General features: G+C 40.6%; 1 protein-coding gene across 5 annotated transcripts in view; it reads right to left on the bottom strand.

Moving 5' to 3' along the window:
- Positions 1-151: 151 nt before the first annotated feature.
- The window catches only part of LOC101915811 (interleukin-18 receptor 1), a 53185-nt gene continuing 31217 nt past the window's right edge, over positions 152-22119 (bottom strand). For 4 of the 5 annotated variants that reach the window (XM_055801883.1, XM_055801881.1, XM_055801882.1 and 1 more), the window contains 10 exons: positions 14964-15095; positions 13605-13872; positions 13331-13505; positions 11841-12015; positions 9518-9586; positions 9141-9261; positions 6475-6629; positions 5479-5616; positions 1433-1603; positions 152-798 (listed from right to left, as the gene is read on the bottom strand). In XM_055801883.1, coding sequence (XP_055657858.1) covers positions 425-798; positions 1433-1603; positions 5479-5616; positions 6475-6629; positions 9141-9261; positions 9518-9586; positions 11841-12015; positions 13331-13505; positions 13605-13872; positions 14964-15095 — 1778 coding nt within the window. In that variant the 3' untranslated portion in view covers positions 152-424. Of the gene's footprint in view, positions 799-1432; positions 1604-5478; positions 5617-6474; positions 6630-7867; positions 8895-9140; positions 9262-9517; positions 9587-11840; positions 12016-13330; positions 13506-13604; positions 13873-14963; positions 15096-22119 lie in introns of those variants that run through there. The other variant, XM_055801884.1, reaches the window with a different exon arrangement.

Raw genomic sequence — 22119 nt, 5'->3', positions numbered from 1 at the left:
ACTCATTTAAAGAGTTTGGATTTGTCCCACTAGATTGCACAGGAAAATTAAACTGAAAGCTTCCTCTGGAGTTCCTTTTTTTTAATATTTTTCTAGAAAACAAGTATAAAAATATTCCAGAAGAAATACAGTGCAAAGAACAAAATATTCACATGTATGCCTCAACATAACAGCAAAAGAACATAATAAATATAATAAATATAATAATAAAATAATAATTTATGAAAGATAGCTCACATTTACAGTTGTGCGCCATGCACTTAGTTTTACTGTGGGGCTGCAGCACTGTCACACTGCAGTCATCCTCACTGTTTTGGAGTGAGCTATTGCTGAGTGCAGTGACAGTCCACAGTGGTCAGCTGATGTGGAAAAGGTCCTTTACATCACTATTCCTGAACCTGCTGCCATCCCTCTGAAATTTCTGCTATTGATATACCAGGCTGAATAACCTTTGGAAAAAGCCTTTTAGGCTGCAGTTTCCCAGCACCTTAGTAGTTTTCACTGGCATGTGGTAATACACATATTTCCAGAACTTCTTGGTTGGAGCAGCAGAAATAGAAGAATTCCAGGTAATGACTGGTAAAATCCGAAGAGCTTTCTTCACTGCTGGAGGCAAAGTCTCTGGCTCTTGGAAAGCCTGGAACTTTATTAATACCAGTTTGATCTTTTTGTCTTCCAATGCACAGTTCACTGCTGCCTGCAGTTCAAAAATGCTTGGTCCGCTGACGTAGGCTGGGCTTAAAATAATTATTGCTCGTCTGCTTTGTTTAATAGCTGTAACAACTTCATCTGTGTATGCTAGAGAAGAAATGGCAATCGTTACTGCATTCTATAACGAACATTTTTATCTTATCAACAGCTAAAACCCAGAAATAAGGAAAACAAAAAATAGGGATGCTGAGCAGTCACATAACCCCTAGAAACGTGCTCGCTATCAGAGGGTACCATGGCTGTTCTTACATAGCCCAGAGTACACAACTTGCTGCTCAGGAGGTGGAGGTCACAGCTGAGACCTCAACACACTTTGTTGCTACTCATACAGGGTCTCAAGGGACACTTTGAGTTGTCTTTGTCTCTCCTAGGGACAGGTACTGAGGCCTTTCTAATTGCTGCAGGTAGCACTGACTGAAGTTGCTCAGAAAGCAACCACTGAAATATTTGGGGTCTTCTTTTCAGAGAATGGAGTCTGCTTGCAAAGAAATTCTTGGACAAGAAGCTTTGTCTCAGCCTAGCAGCTCCCAGCCACCACACTCAAATGTATGTATGCTTCAGGTACAGGGGACAGATATAACGATCAAAACACGATGAGATTTGAGCAGAAGCTCCAGTACCAAAATATACCATTTGCTGATCTGGTGCATAAGGTTTTTTGGAAAGTGAAAACCAATTTTATAAGGAACTGAATATTTTCTACCATTCACAGGGATCTTACCTCCTCCTGGAAGGATATCTCTTTCAAGAATGCATAACTTATATCCGTATTTTTTTTCCAGCATATCTGGAAGAAGCTCCAAGGCAAATTTTTCCTCACTAATTAGAGCAGAGTCACTTTCAGAAGAGTCTAGTTTTGCATAGGACACAAATGCATCAAATTCTTTGCCATCTAAAATAAATAACACCATATACATTAACAAGTCTGTCTGAAGGATTCAGCTGTTTGCTTAATGCTCAGTTTTCATTTATATCTATTTAAGTAGGCACAACACAAATCTAAAATTATCACTTGATCATGAAGTACAGCCATCCAGCTACCCAAAGCCAACCTTTAGTCCTCACTTTCTTGCAAATTTTCTAAACATAGACTACTAAAGCAAATGAGGAAGCTACAGATTACTGGTGCAAGGAAGGTTAAATCAGGCATTTATCTGCATTTTCACAAACACAGTCCACTTTTCACCAGTGGGAGATCTGGCCTCTTTCAGGCAAAATCCATGTTGCAGGGAATGGTTCCCAATCTTTTCTCTGTTTGCCCAAACACGGATTCCAAAAATACTCATTAATGCACAACCTTTTTGAAAAAAATAGTGAATTTCAAAGGAACAACTATCTTAAATATTAGCTGCTTGCGAAAGATGCGCTATTTTCATACAGTATGTTTCTATCAGAGACTGGTGCAAGTAGCAAAGCCTAAGTCTGATCCAAGTATCAGCTCAGACATCAAGTACTGACCAGTTCCTGAACTTTGTTGCAGTCTCATTAAAAGAATATGTTTGTGAAGTGCAGATGAAAAATATATGAAGAACTTGTCTCAGCTTTGAAACACCCTGGTACCAATGACCCAGGTTAGGCCCATTCTTAACTACAAGGCAAAAGCAAATCTTATCTATTTGCTGAATAAAATTGGAGCTAACTTGAGGGAGGAGGGAAGAAAACAAAAAGCATTTCTGGTGAAAGCAAAAAGCACAGTGAGCTCAGTCCAGTTCCTCATATGTTGTTGCCTGATGACATTTAAGGTGTCCTAAGGTTGATGAGACTGTCCAATTTGAGGTGCAAACTATTGGAGACTCAAATCTTTTGGAATGACAGGACATCATCGGGCAGCTCAAATGACATCAGACCCTATGTTCAATCAGCTGAGTTGTATCATGTGTCAATACAGTTAACAGAAACAAGAAAGAAAGAAAGAAGCTGTTTAGCGCAGGATGCTACTGCAGGGTGCTGCTACAGGGTGAGCTGAGAAGCTCTCTGGATTTTACCATATACCACTCCTTCACTGCATGGGAACTGAGATACCTGCCTCCAGCACAGACATCTAAGTAATGGTGTTGAGTATCATCACCCCATGCCTCAGTGTCAAGCTCCTGATTTCTATCCCTAGATGTAAGATTAGGATCACAAACCTGAGCTAGAGCCATCAAGTTCCCACAGGATCTGGAAGATCCCATACGGATTCCAAGGAGCAAAGGAAACACAGAGAAAACTAACAACATGCATGAGCTGGGCACATAGCAGAAAGTATATAATCTAAACAAAACATAGGTGTGCAGATTAGCACTGGAGGCCAAGGATGTGATTAGACAACACACATTGCATCTCCGCTCCTCCCCTCTCCTCCTGGCTACACGCTCCCACCACTTCCTTCCACTTGTGCTGAAGCTCTGGTGGTAACAGAGGAAGTAGATTCAATTTGCTAGCTAGTCACTGTCTTTTACCGAGTGGTTTTTCTGCTGGGTTGAGATGATTTAGGCCCACAAGGGTGAACCACCACCAGCAGGCACGCAGGACTAATATGGGAATTGAAGGTGGGGCAGGGGTTCACTGGACTGGTTTAGCTGAACTCCAATTCAGCTACACCCTGAATTGAAGCGCCTTTGAAAACAGTTTTTAAATGACAATAAATTTCACTGCAAGCCACATATTCCTCATTTCACCCATAGAGGTCATTGCAATCTTATTAGACAATGACCATTAATACATACACCACCATTTTCCTTTATAATACTACTATTACAATAGCAAGTTAAAAACAAGTATACAGTAAGCACCACTAGGACCTTTTTTTTTCCCCCAGGATTATACAGAAGAACAGTTATAACCTAAGGAACATTTGCACAGACATTTAAGATGCCCAAAGGGTAGAAAATGAAGAATACCCAGCTTAAGAAAAGTGACTGCATATGTGATCTATAAATGTTAGTATCACTGCTTCTACGTTGCTTCTTTCTCCTTGGGGAAAAAGGCAAGATTTTTAAGAGATGTATCTGAATTGGCTAAGGAGGAAGCCCAAGGGTTAAAGAGGCATGAGAAAAAAGCTGACCTTACTACTGTCTTCAGCTACCAACGGTAGGATACAGAGATGATGGAGACAGACTCTTCTTTGAGGTGCACAGTAACAGACGAGGCAACAGATACAAGTTGCAACAAGGGAAATTCTCATGAGATGTTAGTGAAAAAGTTTGCACTGTGAGACTGCGTCAAACACTGCAGCATGTTCTGCAGGGAGGATGTGGATTCTCTGTCCACAAGGTCCTGAGCAACGTGGCCTGGGTTGGCTCTGCTTTGAGCAGCATGTGGGATCAGACGACCCCCAGGGGTCCCTTCCAACCTTGTGAGATTTTGCGGTTCTCTGATTCTGTGCTAAAAGGGATGGGAGGGAAGAAATGATGGAAAGGAAGAAATGGCAAAATTAAGTCATAACTACTGCTTTTCTGCTCTATGAGCAAGCCCTTTCAGACCTCAGGTGACTTGATATGCATCCACATGAAGTGAGAAGGACATAATCCTGTGGAAGAGAACACATTTTATGGCAAATGACCTTAGGCAGAGAACTATCTGGGTAGGCACAGCTGGTCTGCATACTCCATGCCTGCATGCTGCAAATGGTGCTGTGTGCATGCAGTACATGAGAGTCAGGGAGCACGACAGAGGCTGTGACGGTGGAACACAACGGTGTCTTCAGCCTCAGTGCAAAAATCTTGGCAGGTCTATCTCTGTCCTACTGACATCAGGGTGAGCTCTGAGGGAAATTCCCAGAGGTTCTTAAGTCAATTTGTTACCAAATAGAGGGGAAATTTTGAGTGATTTCCCAAATCGCTTTTGCCAGCTGTCTTAGGGCTCACAAAAATACTTTCCAAAAGGGCAGTTGTCTCATTGCATATGTATTTATAGACATCTAAATACAGTTATTTCACACTCTTGTATAATCTACATATATGCATACAAACACAAAAGCAGAACAGACACCTGTATCTCAAGTTGCATCAAGATTCAAGAATTTTTAGAAGAATTTCCTAGGGCACATACTATCAGATTTCTTTCAAGCCAATAAGAGAATGGTATGTTAAGTTCTTTGAAGTAGGCACAGTCATTTCTGATACATTTTTACACTGCCTACTGTGTCAGAAGCCCATTTAAGTTGAGATGATGGGACAATGCTGCTATGGAGATTTGAAATATCAAAAGCTGATGACTCTGGAGTAAATGTCAAGATGGTCAACATAATTTTTAGACAGGAAATATGAATATGTCTCAAAAATAAACTTCTCTGTTGGTGCCCTAGATCATCTTATTTCTCTCTTTTGTTTATTCTTCTGAGAAATTATTTGGCTTCAAGTGAAAAATACAATAGACTCTGGAATCCTTCCCTTAGTTCTGCAACGACATTTGATTCTTGTCCACAGGCTTCGTTGAAAGCTTTGGAAGAATGAGGTTAAAGTGTTGGAAATGTTCTATTATCCCCTGCAACAGGACTGCCAGAGTTCAACTTCCTACTCTGATCTTCCACGGGTAAATTAGGGATCTTGTAAAAGGCTAACCGTGATATTTCAGTTGGTGTTAGATATTTCCTCCACACTGCCTGGCTTTTTTTCCATCTGAATCCACTGGGCACCTTGCTAGCTTTAACAACCTCTGTATCAGCTCAAAGAGAATAGGGTCATTAAGAGAATTTAACTAAACGATTAATCACACTGGATTAACCCACACAGCAAAAGGCAGTAGAAAAACCGGAGAACATCAATATTACACAATGTTTCTTACCTCCTGTAGTTTCGTTGTGGACCAGATAACTTCGGTACATCAGCACTATTTCAATCCAGTGCTGGTAAATAAGGGCAGTGCACAAGAGGAATGCAAATAGAGTAGAAATGGCGCTGCATAGTACATATAAGAGAAACACTGTAGAAAGAAAAGGGTCTATCATAACTCAGGCTTTCCAAAATTATGTTGACACTCTAGATGAAAAACTCAGTCCAGAAATGGGGGCAAACCATCTCACAATCTTCATTCTTGCCCTGCCGGCAAACTTTAGGGAAGTCAGTAATTCGTTTAGCTGCAAGCCTTAACATAGAGTTTCAGTTCACCATCAGGGAGCTTTTTGAACGGCATCCGCTTGATGGTATGAAAAGCCAATCTGTGATGGAAGGCACAGAGTAAATGGTCTGTGGTGCCACTCAGCAGGGCTGAGAGCAGTCGTTACTTGAGATGGAAAAGTCACATCAGAACACACACAGCTGCAGACAGTGCCCTGCTGGAGACTTCCTGTGCCACTCCCGTGATGAATCTCCACTGTGAACTAGGGTTCAATGGTTTAATTTCCACACTGATTCCGGTTTTGGCCTTTGTTTGAAAGGCTGACACATTCATATCAGTTATGGTAACTTCTCAGAAACGTGCATACTAAAGACTAAGGAAACAGAAATATCCTATGAAAATCAAGGAATATTATTGCTTTCAGCAGCCACTTTGTTTCAGTTTAGTAGATTTCCTATTAATATTCAGAGATGCTATTCTCCTCTTCTTCCTCACGGTTACTTTCCAGCTTCCACTTGACCCACCTGCCTGCAGTAAGTCCCCAGATACCCCTGTCCTGAGCAGTCCTCAGAACAACATGCCTTTCTAGACATATGACAAAACAAACTTTTCCCATCCAGTTTCAAGAAACTTCTACAGCTGGCTAAAAAGTCAGTGTCAATGGGAACTGAATTTGTAGCAGTGAGTAAATCAAAATCTGTCTTCAAGGGAAAATAGTTTTACCTCTCTGCTTTCTCTTCAGCTGGATTACACCAGTGGCATTCCCCACCGAATTCTCAGCAAAGCACGTGAAGTTGCTTCTGAGGTCCCTTTCAGTAACTTCTTTCAGTTTTGCAACATGAAGAATTGTGTGCCCCTTTAAACCTTCTGGATAAACACTAAAGAGAAAAAATATGTATTTGCATGATATCTTTGCTGTTTATTCATACATTCCCCAAATGTCTTAAATACAAATTAAGAGGAACGTGCAACTTCTTAAAGTTCAGCTTGAACTTCTAACAGCAATGCCATATTCTGGTTTGGAACTTCTCTCTGGTTTTTACATTGTAAGAAAATACTAACATCAAAGGTCTGCAGGCTGAACGGTTTATTCTTAATTTGTCAACTCAGTGAAATACTTAAAACACTTGCCTAGATTTAAATATATAGCCCTCCTTGACTTCTATAAGATTATTTGTGTTTTTCTAAGATGTAAAAAATTCCACTAGAGGAAAGGCAGAGAAATGGAACTTCAAAAAGGAGAACCAAGAGAGAACTAGCTGGGCAAAAAGGCTGAACAGCACAGCCTCTTGCTCAGGGCTAACAAGAACAAGAACAGGATAGGCAGAGTGAGACAGATGTAAGAGACAGAAGTATAGGAAATAAAGAGATAACAGAGGAAAATCTCTGGGGGTGAGTGAGGGTTGTGGGCAACAGATCTGTGTCTGTAACTACTCTAGAGTACCCAGGGTTTCTGAGTTTCAGCATTTCTCTTTGAAAGGTCCTGCCCTTGGGTCACAGCAGCCCCACGCAGCGCTACAGGCTTGGGGAAGGGGGGCTGGGAAGTGCCTGGTGGGAAAGGGCCTGGGGGTGCTGGTCAGCAGCCGGCTGGACATGAGCCAGCAGTGTGCCCAGGTGGCCAACAAGGCCAACAGCGTCCTGGCTTGTATCCCAAACAGTGTGGCCAGCAGGGCTAGGACAGTGATCGTCCCCCTGTACTCGGCACTGGTGAGGCCACGTCTCGAATCCTGGGTTCAGGTTTGGGCCCCTCACTGCAAGGGGGACGTGGAGGTGCTGGAGCGTGTCCAGGGAAGGGCAACGGAGCTGGTGAAGGGTCTGGAGCGCAAGTCCAATGAGGAGCAGCTGAGGGAACTGGGGGTGTTTAGCCTGGAGCAAAGGAGGCTCAGGGGGACCTTATCGCTCCCTACAGCTGCCTGAGAGGAGGCTGTGGGCAGGTAGGGGTCGGTCTCTTCTCCCAGGTAACAAGTGACAGGACAAGAGGAAACAGCCTCAGGTTGCTCCAGGGGAGGTTTAGATTGGATATTAGGAAAAATTTCTTCACTGAAAGGTGGTCAAGCATTGGAACAAGCTGTCCAGGGAGATACTGGAATCATCATCCCTGGAGGTTTTTAAAAAAATGCATAGTGTGGTGCTTCGATGCGTGGTTAGTGGTGGGCTTGGCAGTGCTGGGTCAACAGTTGGACTTTATGATCTTAAAGGTCTTTTCCAACCTGAACAGTTCTATGATTGATTCCCTGATTCTATGAAGGTTGTGTAAGTACAGGTGTCTGTAGGTGGTCCTGAAGTCACCTCATATCATGTCACCGCAAAATGACAGTCTACTGTGGCCCTACCTCTGCTAACTGAAGACACACAGGCATGAGCATGGGCAAGGATTCAATCTGTATTGAAAGTCTGTTTGGAATGTTTTATTCATTAGAGTTTTTAAAAATAAACAGAAACTGTATGCATGCAAAAAGCTAAAAACTTGGTAAGAACATTACAAAGCTAAACATTCAAAAGTTAGAAAAATGCAAGGAAAATCTGATTTCCAGTCTACCTCATGTGAGAGAGCAAGGGCGTATGCGAGAAAGAGAGAGATATCATTATCTGGGGTTTTTTCCCATATGACTCTTAAGAACTTGATTTTAGCAGTGACAGCAAGGCTTTTGCTTCCCACAGTGTACAGAAAAGTTTTCCGATAAAAACTGCATAGTGAAAGATGCACTTGCCTGTGTTTCCTCCACTATGTTTCTTGCCCAAGTTGGACACCATGTGAGTGAAACAGGGAAGTACAGGAAGGAAAGAGAAGCGTGGTGACTATATGGGTTGTCCCCAAGTCACAGGAAGCCTTTCCCCCATACATTGCTTCTCTCCAGAGTCTGATTAATTCTTGACAGGGAAGATTCCTGAAATCCAGTGTCCTGAAATTCAGCACTGCAAGACCTCAGACTGACTCAAACTCACCACAGGGTCTGAGGCACCCAAACTCCTTTCAATGTCCACAGTACTGTCTTACTGATCTGGTTTATTCCCCTGCTCAGAGACAACTTTCAAGATAGATTATATGAGTTGCTAGCAAGGCACAACAGGAGGAACACTTGAAAACAGCTGATGCAGACACAGGCAAGACGAGCACCATTCATGTTGAAGCTGTCCATGAGCTAAAGTTTTAGGAAGAAGAGTTAAGACTGTGCAGAAAGTTTGAGTTCCTGACTTTATGGCCACCAATATGTGTTTCTGTATGTGGAGTGTGTATCTGTCACATGTTTATGGACACACACATTAATATGTTGAAGAATAGAGCCTTCTGAATTTCTTTCAGTAAAATATATTCAGTAAAATTGTTGTAGAACAATTTTTACAGCTGCTGATTGTAGTAGTAATCAGACTACTGGGTTTTTTCTTACCTTGTTTCCTGAATCAATTTCTCATTTATATTTTCTTTGTTGTTTCTTCTCCATGTTACTTTCATTGGAGAAAATCTTTCAAATCCAAACTGTACATGGCATTTCAGTTCAAGTGGCTTTCCTGGAACAAATTAGCACCAGAAAACCATGCATGGACATCACCAGAATATTTTTCTTATAAATAGCCTGGGATCTGTATAACACATGATCCTTCCTTTAATATCCACAAAGATCTATATCAAGGAAATATATACATTTTATGTAAAATTCTCAAACTCAGAGAGCAAAGCCATTTTGCTTCATCAAGACCTATCATTACCTATCAATACCTCATTTAAACATTTTCTTTTGCTTTCAGATGAGGAATTGAAACTTACCAAGCTCTGCTTCAAGGATCACCACACCATTGGGATACAAGAAGTTTGGTGGATGGGTAGTGGTTTTTGCTGCAATGAACAGGAATGCTGTTAATAACTAAAATATTATCATCAGTGCAGAAGACCAGAGAAAATATCCTGCAGAATTTTCTAATTCAAATGTTAGGTGGAGATTAGACACCCGAGTCTGAAAGGATGATTTATGGTTGAGGTGTCTGAGAATGCGCAGGTAAGGAATTTTGTCCACAAAACTTACATGGCTACTTACAGACCTGTTATCTCAGTTACTCAGAGGCATTGCCACCTTATTAAGCTGAGGAGCTCAGGATCTAGCCTGCACTTAAGTTTATTTAGGATTCAGAAATTGGCTCCTCTGCATTGCAAAACCCCCTGAAGGATGCAGTCCACATACCAATTCCCTGTCAAGCCCCATTCCATGCCCAATTAGCACACATAGAGCACAGACACCTTGTTCACAGGTACCCGCATTAAAATAACCATGTTTTTTTCATTACAAGAGCTGCCAAAGGACACAAGTAATGACACCCACGGTTCATACCATCTACTAAGCAATTACTCAGCCTCCAGAAAAACAGCCTGAAGGGGCTAAAACCACGGCTCTGATATTCTAGGAAAGTCCCGTTCTGCAGGAAACCATGCTATATTACACTACTTTTTTTTTTTTTTTTTAAACCAAGCCACAGCACAGAAGTGTATGCAAGATTCAGAGGGAGTATATATATCTGGCACCTTTCAAGTGTTTTTCTGACTGTACTGTGAAGTGAGGGAAAAAAACCAGAGAAGCTCAGTGTGTTAGCTCAGGGTCACCCAGATCAGAATAAAAGTGGAGCTAGATCATGCCTTCTTGGAAAATATTGTGGGAATATAGCCAGAGAGAAGAGTGAAAGAGCACCAGACATTGTAACCCAGCACATAGAAGTCTCAAAAGTTGGTGAGACATGGTGGTGAGACGTGGTTTGCAGGCCGTGTCTTGATGGGGTGCATCTATCTTTCCCATGACTTCTTAGTACCAAATGCATCAAACATCTGCAAAAAAGGGACCAGCTATTCCAGTGGAGAGCTGTCCTCATTAGACTGCAGAGCCAGGTTGCTTCACCTGACACCTTTCTTTCACTCCCAAAACCTTGTTCTCCCTTCCAGAGTGGCCCACTTTCCACCAGGACGCTGAGAATAGGTCCTGTGCTGTTGTCATACAGAAACAGCTGTACTTGAGCCCAACCATTTCAGGATCTAGACTAGATGTAGCTATGCTTTCCTCTGGAACCTGTGTTTGACCAATGTGACTGGAGTGTCTGATGAGAGCATTTTACCACACTCTGGAGAAGAGCATAACCACATCTCTCTTTTAGCAAACTAAACAGTCTCCCTCGTTCCTGATCCTGAGTTGCTAGCATGCTCCCTTGCACAGTGTTGATGTCCAACAGCACTCTGCCAGGCAATATCTGGGCTTCGCCTGAAGGGCAGCGCAGGACAGGAAACGTTATGGAACAGGTCACCATGATTTGAAGGAGAACATAAAACCATGCCATATCACTATGCCAGAGTTCTGGACAGTTTTATTTAGTAATCCAGGCAAAGCCTAAAAGAACAGGTCATACAGGCAGTGATGATTCTCCCCAGACAGCACATGCAGCAACAAATGGCTTGTTTGTTAGTTGGATTGCTCCCAGGTCTCCTGTTTCCCCTGCTGTTAAAAAGTTATGTGGAAGATGGGCAGCGATCCCACTGACATCACCTTCGTCATCATTGTCAAGTGAAAAAAATGAAGGTCTCATCCATGCCACAAGGAATGATATTTTTATCTAACTCCTACCTTCCCACAAGCCTCTACATCAGGGACAGAAGTGGGATTGAGATACACTGCTTTTGTACACAGTTCCCATGCAGGATTAGCACTCCTTCCCCCTAGTATGTGAGCATCTTCCTAACACTCCCCATAGAGCACCTGGATAAGATTGACATCTGTTGGAGCGTCATGAATTCCACTCCCAGATCACAAGATCTAAACCCTTTTGTAGATTTGATCCCCACTGTTAGGAACTACAATAAATCAATGGTGGAATTAGATCTTGAAAATGGTGGCATTGTATACTACATGTTATTACTGAACATTGAAGATTCTAGGCGATGTCTCAAGATGTCCTCAGAACACTTGGAAGAGGATTTTAACTACCATATAACTAATTCAGTGTATGGGTTTTTCAGAACAAAAGCCTGAACAAGAGACATAAATTTGTTAGGAAAGAACAAAGAAAACATACTTTACTTCAGGTATTTTGTTCTGTGTTATTATCTTACTCACCAATGACTTCTACTGTCACTGTCGTTCTCAGTGTCCACTTGATATTGTTGTCATATAGGGTGTAATCACACACATATGTTCCAGCATCGATCTCATAGGTTGGATTCAAGTAGATTTCATTATGCTTAAGCTTTAGGCTTTGTCTGCTTTTCTTACGTGTTATCTGATGACCATCCTAATGAAAAGAAAAGAATATACAGGAATTAGAAGTCCTGCTGTTGCTGTTATTAAACTATTTGGACAAGACTAACATGGCAGTAGGGCTAAATCAAACTCTTTCCACTGAAGCCCAAAGAAGGATTTCTTAGGAGTCTGAGGACATTTATCAGTTAAATAAAAATTAAATTAAAATTTAAAATTGTGGTCTATAATATGCACATACTATTATATCTTTAAAAAAATAATTTAAAATCTGTGGTGAGAGAAATGTGAAATCATGAACCTAATCTATATTAGACTCCTATTACTAAAGAGCAACAAAAAGCATGACTTTTTTGATGGACTGGGTATTTTTTATTTCATAAATAAATTTTGAAAACATTTTCATGTTCTTTTATGAGAAGTAAATCATGGTCTTGAATCATCTGAGACTGATAACACTGTCACTACTTTTAAAAGAATGAAAGTAAAATATTTTTTGAAAAGCACCACTATTTTTCAGCTTAGTGTATTCATATTATCTAAAACCATTAAGAATTTTCCTTAAATCAAATTCCTGAAAAAGATCCACTAATGCAAAATGGAAAAAATCTCCTTAAATTCAGTGGGCTTCAGATCAAGATATAGATAAAGATGTACCTCATTTAAAGTTTGCAAGTAAATTAAGAGTAAATTTTACTAGATCATAATTCTACTTGATAGAATAAATAATGTAAGTAATACCAGTAGTAAAATGCACAGTTGAAATTTCAGACATTTTCATTTGCTCATTTATACAGGTTTAGATGGTATGTTAACACTCTTTACAAACACAATAGGAATAAATCTCAGCTTGCAAATATTTTAGTCATTGTTTAGAAAAACAGTAAGTCAATAATGTTTCAGTGGAGTAGTGTTCCATTAAAAATGGGAGTCTCAGACAGAACGATTTAAAACATTAAATAATTTTAAAAACCCTACTTTTTCTTTAGTATATTTGATATTTTCAGCACTTAAAATGTCCAAACAAAACTTAAAATTTTAAATTTCAATCATATTTCAGTTTTGTAAAGAATCTAATTTCTTTCATTTCATTTGATTAATTACTTCAATTTCTTAGCTGAAGAGAAAGCATTTCTAGTCTTCTATTTCATGAAATAATATTTTGGATGTGGCAAATTTCTTTGGCACAAACCTGATATATAGCAATTTGAGATTCTGGTTTTGGGTTGAATTTCTCACGGTGCATTGTCTGCCAAAGAGCTCAAGAACCTATGGCTTGTGAGCATTAACTAGTCCTAAAACTATACCTCCACTGAGTTTTTTTGAATGCTCAAGAGAGTGACTCTTACCTTGTACCATTTTACATCTGGCTTTTTTATATGGCTGTAGCATTTTGTCCCAGGACAAGTAATTGAATTCCCGTTGCCAGCAAGAAGATACAGCACATTTGTGTCATAGCCTGAACATTTGGCTGCCGCCTTTGTTTGTACTTCCAAAACAATTTTGAGACATGAGATTTTTTCCCTGAGTGATGCAGGAAAAAAAAAGTTTAACATTTAATACACAAAACTAAAAACAATTTGTTCTTGTCTAGAAAAATAAGCCTTTTGCTCCATTACGTACCGTATCAGACAGATGTACACCCCTGAATCACTGTCCCTTACTGGTTTAAACCAAAGTGCATCACCTTGGAGAGCAGGTTTAGAGCTTTCCTTGATAGCCTTCAGTGGCTCTTTATCCTTCTGATGCCAGAACCATTTCACTTTATGTTCTTTTAGAAGAGAGTTGTTATAAATGTGAGTAGCATCTCTACCTGGTAAAGTGCACTGTAAAACAAACTCCTCACCACTAATTGCACGATACTGTATTTGAGGTTCAGCGTGGGAACATCCTAAAAAGCAGAACAATAAGATATCAGTGCCACCTGAAAGTCATCATGTTTAAAAAAACACAAACAAAACAAAACTAAGGATACTACAAAAATATAACTTTGCCTTTCTTTGTGTTAAATAGTTTTTTTATGTGACTGGATGCTGGGCTAATAGAGAGTTATTTCCTTAAACATGGAATATGCCAGTGTTTTCAAAAGTTTATTCAAAGTTTTCCAAAGGTTGCCAGGCCTTTTTCAAAAGCCTAATGTGAAAGTAGCTGAGGATTTTTAGTGAACTGATGATTTTCACATGGGTGCTAACCTGTTAAAACTCATCCGTAGAAAAGTAGATGCAGCTTTTCTAGCTCTCCTCACGTTAATGGAGAAGGGACAGATACAAACCTGAAGCAGCAGAGCCTGCCCACCACACTCCCTATTTAGGGGAAGATTTACAAGTATTATTGTTTTTCTTCTTTCAAAACTTTTCCCTCTTATGTTTCGGTTACTGTTACTAAAGTTTTTATTTATTTTATTACTATTATTTTGAAAGCTGTGCTCATCCATCATAACCCTGAATTCTCTAAAAGCTGACTGACCTTGCTGCATAACCTGTCCTGCCAGTCAGGATGTGGTAACCCTGGAAAGTATGGCAGGGTTTCACTTCAGCAGGCAGGAGGGCATGAAACCTTTGGTTCCTTGCCTGCCCACCTGGGAGACTCGGAAGTTTCAGTTTATCTCTGCAAACTGAATCAGATCAAGCTCCTCTGGACACATTGTGTGGGTGGAGACTTTGATATATTTGGTCTTGCCATGCCTTTCTCTTCCTTCTCCTCCCCAATTAATTTGTTCCATTTGGTTCTCAGGAACTCTCCCTTGTGTTTTCCCTTTTTTTTTTTTTTTTCATTAGGGAATGGAATGTTTAATCATATTGAGGGTAAATTGCATTATCAATACTTTAAAAGCTTGCAGAAAGGCTAGAAACAGCTGTTTGCCTGACACAAACACAAACAGGTTCAGGAAAAACTCATGAAGGCATGGCAAAATGCAGATCCATTTTTCTCAGCTATCAGAAAGCACCATGAACACCAAACCTCACCTAAGCAGACACTTACCCAGCAAGTTAATCTCGCTAACTTCTGCCCCACTGACAAATAATGCTAGGATCCAGCACAAAGTGAGTATGATTTTCTTTATCAATTTTGGTTGGTGTTCTGAAACATTTTCTTTAAGAATCATCTTGCTTTCTGTAAAAGAGGAAAAAAGATATTTTTTTAAATTAATATTCTAGTAAGATAGGTAGCCAATTATATACTTTATTACACAGCTTTAGGAAATTTAGCAAACAGTATTTTTTATATATCGTGCTTTTTAAAAATGGGGGTTGTAGTGCCCTTCCTGCTCCTACTTTTTCACACAAATGCAGGATAGAAGATATTCAAATATATGCAACAGTCTCTTTAAATACATCTTGCATAGAGCTGCTTACAAATGGATTTCCAGGTTATACTTACAGCAATGCAAAACTCCACATCTGGAGTGGAAATGCAGGTCTTTGAGCAGCTGTTGCTGTTAGAAGAGGAACCTGCCCTCTGAGATGAGAGGGGAGATACCAAATAACAAAATCAGCCTTTAGCTAATGACGGCTATCAGCAACAGACTGAGAAAAATCCACAGAGCTCTGCTGTATCTTGAAGTCCAACAGGCCCAGAGTCCATAAACTGGATTTCTCCTGCAGGTGCAAATGGCATTAAGTCCATAGCACTGGAGTAGAACTATGCAGAGGTAAAATCCTTAAAGCATGCACTGTGTGGACACCAGGTCTTGGGTTCTAATGCTTTCACCCAAGAGACATGCTCCTATTGGGCTTTATTACCAGCTAAAACAGACATACACAAAGATGTCCATTAGCATCAGCAAAGCAACCTAAAAAAGCTCTTCTTTTCCATGACTTACCTGCATGTGAAGCCTCAGGCTTCACTTCTGCACCACACTGCTTGAATGACCCTAGCAGAGACCTGCTGAACAGGGTAACATGCACACCATCACAAGGTATCAGCCCTGTGGTGTGCCATCTGTGAGCTGAGGCTGGAAACACCCAGGGGATTTGGGAGCAAGTCCAAAAAGCACTCATCTGCACCTAGACCCCTATATTACAACATCCTGTCCAAGGTGAAACCCCAAACCCTATTGTACGAAGGGTTTTACCTCTCCTACTAAGAGGTTTGATCTGTATCCCACAGCCTTCTCAGCCACAAGCTAGAGGGAAGGCAGGCTGTCAAGCATGCACACTCAACAGCCATGGCTTAAATAGGGTATTTAGTAAGAAGATATTCAACACCTGTGCTTGACGTGTCTGGAGTGCCTGATTCAGGAGTAAAGGCCACATGCTTTTCTGATGTTCACATTGTACAACTGTTTGTTGTGCAACTGAGACCTCGAGGAGGTTTTTCCTTTGCTTGTTTGGCCAAATACAGAGTGACTCTGTATTTGCCCAGCTCCTACAGAGGCACTGAGCCGGCCCAAGGTAAAAAAAAAGAAAAGGCTGGGCAAAAGCTAGTCCTTTGTCTGTTGGCACCTCATGCAAACCAAACACAACTCATGCAGGCAGCAAGAGAGCATCCAGTGCAGACTGAGCTAATAAAAGAGGTGAAGAGAACTCCCACTCTGCATGTTTTCAGGCAGCTGTTCTGTGTAGAGAGGAGCACTTTAGTCACCATTCTCTTCAGCATGCCTCTGTTCCTTGCAAGTGAATGGAATGATCTATTTTTACTCTCAGAGGTCATATGGAGTATAGGTTGACTTATTTGTCTTAACCCATCTCAGTGCTTTGTTACAGATTGGCTGCTGCCAGCTGTCATCACCCCATACATCTTTTAAAATCATCCTGAAACTCCAAGCCAATACACATCTGAATAAAAGGGCGGTTTCCTACCAGCACTGGGCAAAAGCCCCACTAAACTTTTAATGCACTGCAAAATGGCCAATGGATCCAGACCTTGAATCTGCTTTGATGACAGCCATAAAGACCTCCCTCAAGACATTCATTAGGGCTGCATTTCTAGCCTTATTAATACTGTATGAAACAAAGGAAGATGTTTTGATTCATTTCACTCAACAGCCCATGTGGCAAAGGCATACTGGTGCCAGTAGCAAGCAGGACCCACAGGCCTTGTGTATATTTCAGTGTTGCAGTCCCGTGAACCGATGAGCTGATGTCCCTTGACCTGGTGACTCATTCGCTCTGTTAAGCCATCAGAAGCTACCTGAGGAGTGCCTGACCTGGCACAAGATGAGCAGTGGAAGAATTACTTCCCAGCCGCCCATTTGTCTGTAATCGGGGACATGCAGGCTACATGCAGCAAAGCCACATCAAGTGACCATTTGCAACGCATTTAATAATGCCAGTGACATACAATCTCTCTGCTTTCTAGTTTACTTCCATGCTAGCAGTGCCCTCCTCAAGCTCAAAAGGTCACCAAGAACGGGGAAGAAGTGTGAACGGGAACAGTTACCTAATGAGCGTGACAGCTTTGGTTAGCAACCTTTATAATTTTACATTGTCTTTTGCTAGCCATGGGAAAATACACCACTGCCAATCTTTTTGCTAACTGATAATACTTTTATTAGAGAACTTCAGAAACTTTGCATTTTTATAGTGCTTAAAAAGTATGGTAGCATGTGAAATTAAGAAGTGTCATCTGGCAAGTGTGTTTGACAGGAAGAGAAATTCACAGCAGAAGCAGATGGCAGTTAGCAAGGGAAGGGGGTACCCGAAGCAGGATAATCTTAAACTGACTGTTCAAATGTATTTGCACTACAGGTGGACTCAAGGTGATTCAGTGACTCAATGTATTTAGTGACTCATTTTATCTTGTTCAGTATCTGTCAGAAAAAGAAAGCACTCTGGGCAATGTATTATCAAGAGTCTTTCTGCCTTTCTCTGCCACGCACACACCAATATTATCATATCCTTAGTCTAGAGATTTAGGATGCCATTTAATTGGAAAGTAATTTATATACAAAGGAAAGTAATGTGGTTTTAGCATAATTTCCTGTGGTAAAAAAATGTAAGAGGGAAGAATAAGAACTGAATTATTTTGACTACGTTTCAACTCCTAAAGGACTCTCAAAAGAAAGCAATAAATGTCTATTTCATAGCATTTTGTGTGTATTTACATAGCATATAAGTAAAAGAAATTAAATTCAATTTCTTGAGAGTGCACCAAGTTTCATATATCTGAAGTCTACTAAAAAATGGCATGCTGCAGTCTTACAGTCTGCTGTTCTGTTCCTGATGAAAATCACTTCAGCATCAGAGCTATCAATTCCTGTGTCTTGTACTTGACTTACACCAATGGAAAGGCAAACCTAATCTGATTTGAGAAGTGAGATTAGTAATAATCACACAGAAGAAGAAAAAAGCTTTACCATACCTATAAAGCAGAAAAAGCAATCTGATGAAGCTACTTACTAAGACACTACTGTTTTCTCTGACCAAGCAATTGAAACCAATTTACTTTAAAACACACACTCTAAGACAATAAAACCAACTCACCTGTCAAGCAGATGGAACAGAGAGGGCTAGAATCTGAAGCTAAAAGCTAGAATAATAATTAAAAAAAAATTATCTGAAAATCTTACCTGCACATCCTATACTACATGATAAGAATTGTGGTTAGTTCTAGCTGTGCACTGTGTTGAATCTGTTTCCTTTACAGGAATTTCCTCTACCTCACTGTCATCATCCCTTCCTTTCTCAGTTTTGCTGCGTTAGGTTCAAAATTTCCGGGTTGTTTTCTTGTAAAAAGAACAGGGGAAAAAACTTTGCCTCTAGTAAAAGATCAAAGCCTTTTGGGTTCTAAAATCTTCTATTTACATTGTATGCAAAAATGTGTTGGACTTTTTCATTTGCTTCATTTAAGAGGAGGAAGGATAAAAGTTGATTTCTTCTTTGCCCAAATGCTGCCACTAGATGGTTCAAAAAAGCGTGTGATCTCTGAAATCTACAAGAGAACCACACTCCTACCCAGTTTTGAATAACATTCACTATAAAAGCCGAGTTCTCCTTACCCTTAGCCTCCTCAGCTACCTTCCAGTGGGCACTATAAGGGGACTGTGACACACTATTATTTTCTTTCTGTGTCATCCCAGTTAAGACTTGGTTACCCAAATGCAGCTATCTGTGACCTGCCCCTTGGACCTGCTAGGCTTCAGCATGTACAGTCCCAGCACGGTCCAGCCCCCCTTCCAGGCTTCCTGTATGGATGTGAAACACAAAAGAGGCTCCATGGTGACTCAAACTACATAAAAGCATCTGAGAGCACCTGGCCATCAGTTCAGACTCCAGTTCTCCCTACTTCAATAGAAGTTATCTAAATATATAGGTCCATCAGTTTGCACCAGACTTATTTCAAGAACTTGTTTCATCTTTCCTTGTGTGAAGTTCACTCTCTTTAGTGAAGATTGGGTCAATTACTCAATTTCCACAAGAAGCTAAAAAAATCTTTTTGCTGTATAACAGAGGATTTCAATGTTGCCTGTTTATGTACACATTCCTTTATGCAATGATCAGTATTAACACTTGATTCTGTTGGGTTTTGAGCATTTGGAGATAGAGGATTTGTAGTCTCAGCTTCCACCATGTATTTAGCTCTCTGCTCTTTCCAGAACAGAGCCCACTGATGATCAAGCTTGGTGATTGCCCCCTAAAATATTTTCAGTGTTTTGCTCCAGTACAAACCATTCATTCGGTTTATAGGTTACAAAAGGCTCCGATGTATCTCTGTAGATTTCATTATAAAGAGTAAAGCTTTTTGAAGGTGTTGTTTCTGACAACAACGAAAAAGGCATTTTACTTTCTTCTTCCCCTGAAGGAATTACAGAATTCAACACAGATAAAATCAAGCCCATGCCACTTTCAAGCCATTGCTCAGACTATTGGAAAGAGAAGATGGTTCTTTCACAAAGACACATCTTGCGGACACAAAATATACTTCATTAATTTTAAGTACTAATTGTCCTACTCTCCAAGTAATAAGTTTATTACATTCAAAAAATTAAGTAGAGCAGTCCAGCTCTCAGAGCAGATCTTAGAAATACAACAGAAGCATCAGTCACATAGAGTGTTGAAAGCCATGCTGCCAGAAGACTGAATGGTGTGTCATACTGATTACTACACTGGATGAAAGTCTTGTCAAATAGTACCAAAAATTTGTCTGAGCCTCTGCTCCAGTCCACCCCTTCCCCTTTTGTAAAAGTAGCGTATGTGCTAAACAAGCAGCCTCACATCCTTGTACTTCCCAGGTTCATAATAATCCTTCGCCACTAGAGCAAGTTTATAAAGGAGAGGGGAACACCTTCAGAACACCTTCCCTGCTTCGGCTCTCTCTTCCCCCTCCTCCCCCTCACTCACTCACCCTCCCGCTCACACATTTAGTGTGTTTGGTGCTACAGCTCCAGGAAATTGCGCTTCCCCACCCCTGTGGAAAGTCAAGGTGGGGGTCCATACCTTACCTTGTCCATCTCACTTTCGCTCCAGCACTTTGCCAGACAAGAAGCAGGGGGGGAAATGCACCATCTTAGTGTGTATGTAGTGTAGTCTTACAGTGATGGAAGAATTACATCTCTTTAGTATTCTGGTACTATTCTGGCTTAACACATTTACACATCACCTCCTCCTCTGCCCAGCTATGGTTAACACCGAGTGGGTAAGAAATTTTCCGCTCTGATTATCTTCTACACTGAGTCAGTGGTGTTGGTTCTACTATCACAGGAGGTGTCTGAACAATAAACATGAACGTCTGTCCATTTTCTACAAGGTTATAGCATCAGTGAAATGGCATACAGTCAAGGGGGGGCTTATGGAGCGGTGGGGTAACTCACCTATTACTCCTCTGTGAAATAAGGGAAGGTGGTATTATTTAATACAGATTTGCTGCACCACAGTGCATTCTGCCTTGGGCATCAGGGTGTAATATGGCTAGTGCCACAGAAGTACTTTGGATTTGCTAACAACTAAACAGATCGCTTGCCAACAGAGACAGAGCAAAGCAAGTACACACAACCATTTCACTCTCACAGTCTTCAGCAGTTAATTAGAAAAGATTGTCTAGCACCTCAAATTTCACGGATATTCCTCCTTGCCCTCCCTGATAGTCTAGCCAGCTTATTGCATAGTCTAGCCTGCTTATTGCAAACCAAGAAGCATAAAACTGACAAGGACGCCCATTGTCATATTAGGGGTTTTCTTTCTGAAACTTCCTGTGCTCCAGCACAAAATTAGGTCAGAATAGTTTCCCCATTACTCCCATAGGAAACCTTGCTGTTCTAATAGCTTTAATGCCCGTTGTAAATTTATTCATGACCACATGTCCTTGCGTGAATACCATTCCTTAGCTTAAACAGCTCTTCTTTCTAGTGCTTTTTCTTTTCCTGTCTGCATTTCTTGACAATGCTACTGCTCCTTTTCCTGTTCATTTTACAAGTCTAAACAATTTAGACTCTCCTAGGACCCCTTCACATGATCCCTCTGGTGATCCTCATGGCTCTGCCTTTGCAGGTCTCAAGGTCTCACTTCACTGGCAGCACTTCAATGCTATTTGGATTGTGTTGCTTGACTTTCCTTCATCATGCTGGCAGCTGGCAACAATCCTGAGGTTCTCAGAAGTTTTAATTTCCGAAGTATGAGCTCTTTCCTTGTAGTTAGTTCCCAAAGGCAGTATCTTCTTTAAGTACTACATAAATAAATGTGCTTAATATACTACATATTAAGGCACTGTACACAGATAGAGACGTTGTTATCACAGCTGAGCTGAGTACTTAGGCTTGAGTCTCCAGCTGAGTGCCTGAATTCAGAAATGTGGTGTACCCCATAAAGAAGTCCCTCAAGAGATCTCTTTGCCAGGAATATTTAGATTATTCCCAGGATTTACTGACAGCTAGCTCTTCACAGACACAGTCACTTCTGAATTTGCCCAATTTTTCTAAAAAGTCAGATTCATACAGCATTAAAAACAGCTTTGGAACATCTTACGGAACAGCATTCCTTCACCATAGTGAAAAAAACTCAAACAGCTACAATTTTCTTGCAATGCATAGTAAACAGTTTAGTAACCATATATTGAAATGAGGTCTGCAGCACATCACTTAAATTGGCTTAACCATGGGAGTAGTCAAAAGAATTAGAGCAATAAGCTGGGAAACTATTTGATTAACTTTCAGAAATACCTTAAGCTACCAGTGTACTGAAGTGTACCAGTGTACTCTGCT

This window comes from Falco peregrinus, chromosome 4 (assembly GCF_023634155.1).
Source record: "Falco peregrinus isolate bFalPer1 chromosome 4, bFalPer1.pri, whole genome shotgun sequence".
NCBI lineage: Eukaryota > Metazoa > Chordata > Aves > Falconiformes > Falconidae > Falco > Falco peregrinus.
The sequence above is the reverse complement of the archived record's forward strand: the minus strand, read 5'-3'. Positions and strand labels throughout refer to the sequence as shown.